General features: G+C 47.2%; 1 protein-coding gene across 1 annotated transcript in view; it reads right to left on the reverse strand.

Moving 5' to 3' along the window:
• LOC121274189 (plexin-A1-like) overlaps positions 1 to 9,982 on the reverse strand; it is a gene marked incomplete at its 3' end in the record, with an annotated part of 98,803 nt that overhangs the window by 23,817 nt on the left and 65,004 nt on the right. The window contains exons 3-4 of the mRNA XM_041181387.1: positions 9,775 to 9,915; positions 8,720 to 8,820 (exon numbers count right to left, since the gene is read on the reverse strand). Coding sequence (XP_041037321.1) covers positions 8,720 to 8,820; positions 9,775 to 9,915 — 242 coding nt within the window. The remainder of the gene's footprint in view (positions 1 to 8,719; positions 8,821 to 9,774; positions 9,916 to 9,982) is intronic.

Raw genomic sequence — 9,982 nt, forward strand, 5'->3', positions numbered from 1 at the left:
GTGTGTGTGAGATAGAGTATGTGTGTGAGTGTGTGTTTGTTTGTTTGTGTCTGTGTGTGAGTGTGTATATGTGTATGTGAGTGTGTGAGTGTGTCTGTGTATGAGATGGAGGGTATGTGTGTGTGTGTGTGCCTGCGTGTGTGTAAGTGTGTGTGCGTATGTGTATGTGTGTATGTGTGTGTAAGTGTGAGTGTGTGTAAGTGTGTGTGAGTGCGTATGTGTATGTGTGTGTGTAAGTGTGTGTGTGTGTGTGTGTAAGTGTGTGTGTGTGTGTGTGTGAGATAGAATGTGTGTTTGAGTGTGCGTGTGTGTGTGACATAGTGTGAGTGTGTGTTTGTCTGTTTGTGTGTGTTTGTGTGTGTGTGTGAGATAGAGGGTCTGTGTGCGTGTGTAAGTATGTGTGTGTAAGTGTGAGCGTGTGTGTGAGTGTGTGTGTGTGTAAGTGTGTGTAAGTGTGTGTGAGTGTGTGTGTGTAAGTGTGTGTGTGTAAGTGTGTGTAAGTTTGTGTGTGTATGTGTATGTGTAAGTGTGTGTGTGAGTGTGTGTATAAGTGTGTGAGTGTGTATGTGTTTGTGTAAGCGTGTGTGTGTGTGTATAAGTGTGTGAGTGTGTATGTTTGTGTGTATGTGTTTGTGTAAGCCTAAGTGTGTGTGTGTGTGAGTGTGAGTATTTCTGTGTATTTGTGTGTGTGAGTGTTTGTGTGTGTGTTTGTGTGTGTGAGTGTCTGTGTATTTGTGTGTGTGTAAGTGTGTGTGTGAGTGTGTGTATAAGTGTGTGAGAGTGTATGTGTGTATATTTGTTTGTGTAAGCGTGGGTGTGAGTGTATGTGTGTGTGTGAGAGTGTGTGCATGTGTAAGTGTGTGTGTGTGTGTGAGTGTGTGTGTATAAGTGTGTGTGTGAGTGTGTGTGTATAAGTGTGTGAGTGTGTATGTGTGAGTGTGTATGTGTAAGCGTGTGTGAGTGTGTAAGTGTGTGTGAGTATGTATGTGTGAGTATGTGTGTATAAGTGTGTGAGTGTGTATGTGTGTGAGTGTGTATGTGTAAGCGTGTGTGAGTGTGTGAGTGTGTATGTGTAAGTGTGTGTGTGAGTGTGTGTATAAGTGTGTGAGTGTGTATGTGTGAGTGTGTATGTGTGAGTGTGTATGTGTGTGTGAGTATGTATGTGTATGTGTAAGTGTGTGTGAGTGCGTATGTGTATGTGTGTGTGTAAGTGTGTGTGTGTGTGTGTAAGTGTGTGTGTGTGTGTGTGTGTGAGATAGAATGTGTGTTTGAGTGTGCGTGTGTGTGTGTGACATAGTGTGAGTGTGTGTTTGTCTGTTTGTGTGTGTTTGTGTGTGTGTGTGAGATAGAGGGTCTGTGTGTGTGTGTAAGTATGTGTGTGTAAGTGTGAGCGTGTGTGTGAGTGTGTGTGTGTAAGTGTGTGTAAGTGTGTGTGAGTGTGTGTGTGTAAGTGTGTGTGTGTAAGTGTGTGTAAGTTTGTGTGTGTATGTGTATGTGTAAGTGTGTGTGTGAGTGTGTGTATAAGTGTGTGAGTGTGTATGTGTTTGTGTAAGCGTGTGTGTGTGTGTATAAGTGTGTGAGTGTGTATGTTTGTGTGTATGTGTTTGTGTAAGCCTAAGTGTGTGTGTGTGTGAGTGTGAGTATTTCTGTGTATTTGTGTGTGTGAGTGTTTGTGTGTGTGTTTGTGTGTGTGAGTGTCTGTGTATTTGTGTGTGTGTAAGTGTGTGTGTGAGTGTGTGTATAAGTGTGTGAGAGTGTATGTGTGTATATGTGTTTGTGTAAGCGTGGGTGTGAGTGTATGTGTGTGTGTGAGAGTGTGTGCATGTGTAAGTGTGTGTGTGTGTGTGAGTGTGTGTGTATAAGTGTGTGTGTGAGTGTGTGTGTATAAGTGTGTGAGTGTGTATGTGTGAGTGTGTATGTGTAAGCGTGTGTGAGTGTGTAAGTGTGTGTGAGTATGTATGTGTGAGTATGTGTGTATAAGTGTGTGAGTGTGTATGTGTAAGCGTGTGTGAGTGTGTGAGTGTGTATGTGTAAGTGTGTGTGTGAGTGTGTATAAGTGTGTGAGTGTGTATGTGTGAGTGTGTATGTGTGAGTGTGTATGTATGTGTATGTGTAAGTGTGTGTGAGTGTGTATGTATAAGTGTGTGTGTGAGTGTGTGTATAAGTGTGTGAGTGTGTATGTGTGAGTGTGTAAGTGTGTGTGAGTGTGTATGTATAAGTGTGTGTGTGAGTGTGTGCATAAGTGTGTGAGTGTGTATGTATGTGTGTGTGTGTGTGTGAGTGTGTCTGTATAAGTGTGTGAGTGTGTATGTGTGAATGTGTATGTGTGTGTGAGTGTGTATGTATAAGTGTGTGTGTGAGTGTATAAGTGTGTGAGTGTGTATGTGTGAATGTGTATGTGTGTGTGAGTGTGTATGTATAAGTGTGTGTGTGAGTGTGTATGTGTAAGTGTGTGTGTGAGTGTTTGTATAAGTGTGTGAGTGTGTATGTGTTTGTGTAAGCGTGTGTGAGTGTGTGTGTATAAGTGTGTGAGTGTGTATGTTTGTGTGTATGTGTTTGTGTAAGCCTAAGTGTGTGTGTGTGTGTGAGTGTGAGTATTTCTGTGTATTTGTGTGTGTGAGTGTTTGTGTGTGTGTTTGTGTGTGTGAGTGTCTGTGTATTTGTGGGTGTGTAAGTGTGTGTGTGAGTGTGTGTATAATTGTGTGAGAGTGTGTGTGTGTACGTGTTTGTGTAAGCGTGGGTGTGAGTGTATGTGTGTGTGTGAGAGTGTGTGCATGTGTAAGTGTGTGTGTGTGTGAGTGTGTGTGTATAAGTGTGTGAGTGTGTATGTGTGAGTGTGTATGTGTAAGCGTGTGTGAGTGTGTGTGTGTGAGTATGTATGTGTGAGTGTGTATGTGTGTGTGTATGTGTAAGCGTGTGTGTGTGAGTGTGTATGTGTAAGTGTGTGTGTGAGTGTGTGTATAAGTGTGTGAGTGTGTATGTGTGAGTGTGTATGTGTGAGTGTGTATGTGTGAGTGTGTATGTGTGTGTGAGTATGTATGTGTAAGTGTGTGTGAGTGTGTATGTATAAGTGTGTGTGTGTGTATAAGTGTGTCAGTGTGTATGTGTGAGTGTGTAAGTGTGTGAGAGTGTGTATGTATAAGTGTGTGTGTGAGTGTGTGTATAAGTGTGTGAGTGTGTATGTGTGAACGTGTATGTGTGTGTGAGTGTGTATGTATGTGTGAGTGTGTATGTATGTGTGTGTGTGAGTGTGTTTGTATAAGTGTGTGTGTGGGTGTATAAGTGTGTGTATGTATGTGTGAATGTGTATGTGTGTGTGAGTGTGTATGTATAAGTGTGTGTGTGAGTGTGTATGTGTAAGTGTGTGTGTGACTGTGTGTGTAAAAGTGTGTGTGTGTATGTGTGAATGTGTATGTGTGTGTGAGTGTGTATGTATAAGTGTGTGTGTGAGTGTGCATGTGTAAGTGTGTGTGTGTGTGAGTGTGTGTGTATAAGTGTGTGAGTGTGTATGTGTGAGTGTGTATGTGTAAGCGTGTGTGAGTGTGTGTGTGTGAGTATGTATGTGTGAGTGTGTATGTGTGTGTGTGTATGTGTAAGCGTGTGTGTGTGTGTGTGTATGTGTAAGTGTGTGTGTGAGTGTGTGTATAAGTGTGTGAGTGTGTATGTGTGAGTGTGTATGTGTGAGTGTGTATGTGTGTGTGAGTATGTATGTGTAAGTGTGTGTGAGTGTGTATGTATAAGTGTGTGTGTGAGTGTGTGTATAAGTGTGTCAGTGTGTATGTGTGAGTGTGTAAGTGTGTGAGAGTGTGTATGTATAAGTGTGTGTGTGAGTGTGTGTATAAGTGTGTGAGTGTGTATGTGTGAACGTGTATGTGTGTGTGAGTGTGTATGTATGTGTGAGTGTGTATGTATGTGTGTGTGTGAGTGTGTTTGTATAAGTGTGTGAGTGTGTACGTGTTAATGTGTACGTGTGTGTGAGTGTGTATGTATAAGTGTGTGTGTGGGTGTATAGGTGTGTGTATGTATGTGTGAATGTGTATGTGTGTGTGAGTGTGTATGTATAAGTGTGTGTGTGAGTGTGTATGTGTAAGTGTGTGTGTGACTGTGTGTGTAAAAGTGTGTGTGTGTATGTGTGAATGTGTATGTGTGTGTGAGTGTGTATGTATAAGTGTGTGTGTGAGTGTGTATGTGTAAGTGTGTGTGAGTGTGTGTGTATAAGTGTGTGAGTGTGTATGTGTGAATGTGTATGTATATGTGTGTGTGAGTGTGTGTGTGTGAGTGTGTATGTGTGAATGTGTATGTGTGTGTGAGTGTATATGTGTATGTGTAAGCGTGTGAGTGTGTGTGTGTGAGTGTGTGAGTGTGTGTGTGTGTGTATGTGTAAGCGTGTGAGTGTGTGTGTGTGAGTGTGTGAGTGTGTGTGTGTGTATGTGTAAGTGTGTGTGTGTGTGTATGTGTATGTGTATGTGTATGTGTAAGCGTGTGTGAGTGTGTGAGTGTGTATGTGTAAGTGTGTGTGAGTGTGTGAGTGTGTATGTGTATGTGTAAGCGTGTGTGAGTGTGTGAGTGTGTATGTGTAAGTGTGTGTGTGTGTATGTGTATGTGTATGTGTAAGCGTGTGTGAGTGTGTGAGTGTGTATGTGTATGTGTGTGTGAGTGTGTGTGTGTATATGTGAGTGTGTATGTGTAAGTGTGTATGTGTGTGTGAGTGTGTGTGTGTATGTTTAAGCGTGTGTGAGTGTGTGAGTGTGTATGTGTAAGTGTGTGTGTGTGTGTGTATGTGTATGTGTATGTGTAAGCGTGTGTGAGTGTGTGAGTGTGTATGTGTATGTATGTGTGTGTGAGTGTGTGTGTGTACATGTGAGTGTGTATGTGTAAGTGTGTATGTGTGTGTGTGTGTGTGTGTGTATGTGTAAGCGTGTGTGAGTGTGTGAGTGTGTATGTGTATGTGTTTGTGAGTGTGTGTGTGTATATGTGAGTGTGTATGTGTAAGTGTGTATGTGTGTGTGAGTGTGAGTGTGTATGTGTAAGCGTGTGTGAGTGTGTGAGTGTGTATGTGTAAGTGTGTGTGTGTGTGTGTGTGTGTATGTGTATGTGTATGTGTAAGCGTGTGTGAGTGTGTGAGTGTGTATGTGTATGTGTGTGTGAGTGTGTGTGTGTACATGTGAGTGTGTATGTGTAAGTGTGTATGTGTGTGTGAGTGTGTGTGTGTATGTGTAAGCGTGTGTGAGTGTGTGAGTGTGTATGTGTATGTGTTTGTGAGTGTGTGTGTATATGTGAGTGTGTATGTGTAAGTGTGTATGTGTGTGTGAGTGTGAGTGTGTATGTGTAAGTGTGTGTGAGTGTGTGAGTGTGTATGTGTAAGTGTGTGTGTGTGTGTGAGTGTGTGAGTGTGTATGTGTATGTGTGTGTGAGTGTGTGTGTGTACATGTGAGTGTGTATGTGTAAGTGTGTATGTGTGTGTGAGTGTGAGTGTGTATGTGTAAGTGTGTGTGAGTGTGTAAGTGTGTGTGAGTATGTATGTGTGAGTGTGTATGTGTAAGCGTGTGTGAGTGTGTGAGTGTGTATGTGTAAGCGTGTGTGAGTGTGTGAGTGTGTATGTGTAAGCGTGTATGAGTATGAGTGTGTATGTGTAAGTGTGTGTGTGTGTGTATGTGTATGTGTAAGCGTGTGTGAGTGTGTGAGTGTGTATGTGTGAGTGTGTATGAGTGTGAGTGTGTATGTGTAAGTGTGTGTGTGTGTGTGTGTGTATGTGTATGTGTAAGCGTGTGTGAGTGTGTGAGTGTGTATGTGTATGTGTGTGTGAGTGTGAGTGTGTATATGTGAGTGTGTATGTGTAAGTGTGTATGTGTGTGTGAGTGTGAGTGTGTATGTGTAAGCGTGTGTGAGTGTGTATGTGTAAGTGTGTATGTGTGTGTGAGTGTGAGTGTGTATGTGTAAGTGTGTATGTGTGTGTGAGTGTGAGTGTGTATGTGTAAGTGTGTATGTGTGTGTGTGTGTGTGAGTGTGTATGTGTAAGCGTGTGTGAGTGTGTGAGTGTGTATGTGTAAGCGTGTGTGAGTGTGTGAGTGTGTATGTGTAAGTGTGTATGAGTGTGAGTGTGTATGTGTAAGTGCGTGTGTGTGTGTATGTGTATGTGTAAGCGTGTGTGAGTGTGTGAGTGTGTATGTGTGAGTGTGTATGAGTGTGAGTGTGTATGTGTAAGTGTGTGTGTGTGTGTATGTGTATGTGTAAGCGTGTGTGAGTGTGTGTGTGTATGTGTATGTGTGTGTGAGTGTGAGTGTGTATATGTGAGTGTGTATGTGTAAGTGTGTATGTGTGTGTGAGTGTGAGTGTGTATGTGTAAGCGTGTGTGAGTGTGTATGTGTAAGTGTGTATGTGTGTGTGAGTGTGAGTGTGTATGTGTAAGTGTGTATGTGTGTGTGAGTGTGAGTGTGTATGTGTAAGTGTGTGTGAGTGTGTGAGTGTGTATGTGTAAGCGTGTATGTGTGTGTGTGTGTGTGAGTGTGAGTGTGTATGTGTGTGTGAGTGTGAGTGTGTATGTGTGTGTGAGTGTGAGTGTGTATGTGTGAGTGAGTGTGTGTGTGTATATGTGAGTGTGTATGTGTGAGTGTGTATGTGTGTGAGTGTGTGAGTGTGTATGTGTAAGTGTGTGTGTGTGTGTGTGTAAGTGTGTATGTGTGTGTGTGTGTGAGTGTGTATGTGTAAGCGTGTGTGAGTGTGTGAGTGTGTGAGTGTGTAAGTGTGTGTGAGTGTGAGTGTGTATGTGTATGTGTGTGTGAGTGTGTGAGTGTGTATGTGTAAGCGTGTATGTGTGTGTGAGTGTGTGAGTGTGTATGTGTATGTGTGTGTGAGTGTGTGTGTGAGTGTGTGAGTGTGTATGTGTAAGCGTGTGTGAGTGTGAGTGTGTATGTGTATGTATGTGTGAGTGAGTGTGTGTGTATAAGTGTGTGAGTGTGTATGTGTGAGTGTGTATGTGTATGTGTATGTGTAAGCGTGTATGTGTGTGTGTGAGTGTGAGTGTGTATGTGTAAGCGTGTATGTGAGTGTGAGTGTGTATGTGTATGTGTGTGTGAGTGTGTGTGTGAGTGTGTGAGTGTGTACGTGTAAGCGTGTATGTGTGTGTGAGTGTGTGTGTGTATGTGTATGTGTGTGTGAGTGTGTGTGTGAATGTGTGAGTGTGTATGTGTAAGCGTGTGTGAGTGTGAGTGTGTATGTGTATGTATGTGTGAGTGAGTGTGTGTGTATAAGTGTGTGAGTGTGTATGTGTGAGTGTGTATGTGTATGTGTATGTGTAAGTGTGTATGTGTGTGTGTGAGTGTGAGTGTGTATGTGTAAGCGTGTGTGAGTGTGTGTTTGGGGAAGCTGGGCAGGGGTAAGGTGGGTACGGGGTGCGGAGTGCAGGCTGTGATGGGTGAACAGTACATGTTTTAGGAGAACTGTGAAAGTCGGAGCAGCAAGGGCCCCAGGCTGCAGGAAATTATTTCCCTCTGTGTGAGGGAGTTAAAGCGAAACTATTGCTGCTCTATAGCTATACAATGCTGAACAGAACAGTGTTATTAAATTAAACTTTGGCTAGAAACACGAAGATCAAATCAAGCTGAGCGTTTATCTTGGCTTCACAAGGTCATTTTTAACATATTTTAAATGCAGAGTCAGTGGGTGAAATCAGCCAACTACTGTTTTAATATTAAATTCTAAAATAAAATATTAACCAATTTTAAATCAAGGGTGGGGCTGAGGAGCGTATTTGTGGCATAATGTGGTCAACCACCTCAGTCATCCTTGCTCTAGCCCCTCTGAATCAGAACATCATAGGATCCAGCCCACAGGGTCAGTGCTGAGGGAGTGCCGCACTGTCGGAGGGTCAGCGCCGAGGGAGTGCCGCACTGTCGGAGGGTCAGTGCTGAGGGAGAGCCGCACTGTCGGAGGGTCAGTGCTGAGGGAGCGCCGCACTGTCGGAGGGTCAGTGCTGAGGGAGCACCGCACTGTCGGAGGGTCAGTGCTGAGGGAGCGCCGCACTGTCGGAGGGTCAGTGCTGAGGGAGCGCCGCACTGTCGGAGGGTCAGTGCTGAGGGAGCGCCGCACTGTCGGAGGGTCAGTGCCGAGGGAGCGCCGCTCTGTCGGAGGGTCAGCGCCGAGGGAGCTCCGCACTGTCGGAGGGTCAGTGCTGAGGGAGCGCCGCACTGTCGGAGGGTCAGTGCTGAGGGAGAGCCGCACTGTCGGAGGGTCAGTGCTGAGGGAGGGCCGCACTGTCGGAGGGTCAGTGCTGAGGGAGCGCCGCACTGTCGGAGGGTCAGTGCTGAGGGAGCGCCGCACTGTCGGAGGGTCAGTGCTGAGGGAGCGCCGCTCTGTCGGAGGGTCAGTGCTGAGGGAGCGCCGCACTGTCGGAGGGTCAGTGCTGAGGGAGCGCCGCACTGTCGGAGGGTCAGTGCTGAGGGAGCGCCGCGCTGTCGGAGGGTCAGTATTTAGCCCTCAACTAAGAACCCAATCCAGTCATTTTAGCTTATTGCGGCTTGTGGGATCTTGCTGTGCTCCAGTCGTCAGTGGCCATTGCTGTTTTCGCCACGATGTTGGGGGGGCGGGGGGGGGGGGGAGTGGAAAAGCACAATGGACAGAAACAGAGGGCTGTAGGAGGCCTTTCAGCCCACGGGGCCCATGCTAGCGTTGGGAGGGTTGGCGAGGGTGCCAACTGGCGAAGGGGGAGATGGTTACCCACCTGTTGTCCAGGACGCACCAGCCACAGTGAGGGTCTCCGGAGCTGAGACACTTGGGGCAGGTCCCATACTGTTCGCAACTCTCCACCGGGATGCGTCCCACCTAGAGAGAGAGAGAGAGAGAGAGAGAGAGAGGGTCAAAAAGAGACAGGAGGACATTACCCCCACCGTTAACGCAACGCCATTGAGTGTACAAGGAGACAACAGGAACAGGAGGAGGCCATTCAGCCCCTCTCAAGCCTGTTACACAGGAACAGGAGGAGGCCATTCAGCCCCCCTCTTGAGCCTGTTACACAGGGACAGGAGGAGGCCCCATTCAGCCCCCCTCTTGAGCCTGTTACACAGGAACAGGAGAAGGCCATTCAGCCCCTCCTCAACCCTGTTACACAGGAACAGGAGTTGGCCCATTCAGCCCCCCTCTCGAGCCTGTTACACAGGAACAGGAGGAGGCCCATTCAGCCCCTCTCGAGACTGTTACACAGGAACAGGAGGAGCCCATTCAGCCCCTCTCGAGCCTGTTACACAGGAACAGGAGGAGCCCATTCAGCCCACCTACTCCGCTGGGGGCGTGGTCAACCCCGCTAACAAAGTGGGGGACACAAAGGAATTGAGCGCAGTCCGAGACTGGGCTGTAACGTCGCACACCCGTCAAGTCAAGGGCAGTCCATCGAGAGACAGAGCGGGGGAGAGGAGAAAGGAGAGAGGGAAACTGACAGTGCGGGGGAAGAGCGGTGGAGAGAGAATTTAAGAGAGAGAGAGAGAGAGAGAGAGAGAGAGAGAGGGTGGTTGGGTGGGGTCGGCGAGGCGCGGTTGGGGACGTGGTCGCTCTGGGCGACCGAGGGGGGTGGGGGGGGGGGGGACTAGGCCCGAGGCCTGTGCGGGGCGAACAGCTCAGGGGGGCGGGGAGTGGGTAGCTGGGGTTGGGTCGGGGTTCAGGGCTGGGGTCGGGGGGGGTCAGGGGTCAGGGTGGCTGTGGTCCCCGGGGGAGACGGTCAGGGGGTTGGGGTGAGAGGGGGTTGGGTGGTGGGGGGGGGGTGGCGGGGGTGGGGTGCTTCACCTTGTGTTCAGTCAGTAGGTAGATGTACTGGAAGTCGGGGCTGAAGGACATGTCGCGGAGAATCGGGCTCCCCTCCATGGCCGTCACCACCTCGTAGAGCACGGCATTGTGGGAAGGCCGTGGCACAGCGTCAACTCGGATCTGCAGGAGAGAGAGAGAGAGAGAGAGAGAGGGTGAGGCGGGGGCTCAGCTGGCACCCTCTCAGTCT

This window comes from Carcharodon carcharias, assembly GCF_017639515.1.
Source record: "Carcharodon carcharias isolate sCarCar2 chromosome 35 unlocalized genomic scaffold, sCarCar2.pri SUPER_35_unloc_13, whole genome shotgun sequence".
In the NCBI taxonomy this organism is placed as follows: domain Eukaryota; kingdom Metazoa; phylum Chordata; class Chondrichthyes; order Lamniformes; family Lamnidae; genus Carcharodon; species Carcharodon carcharias.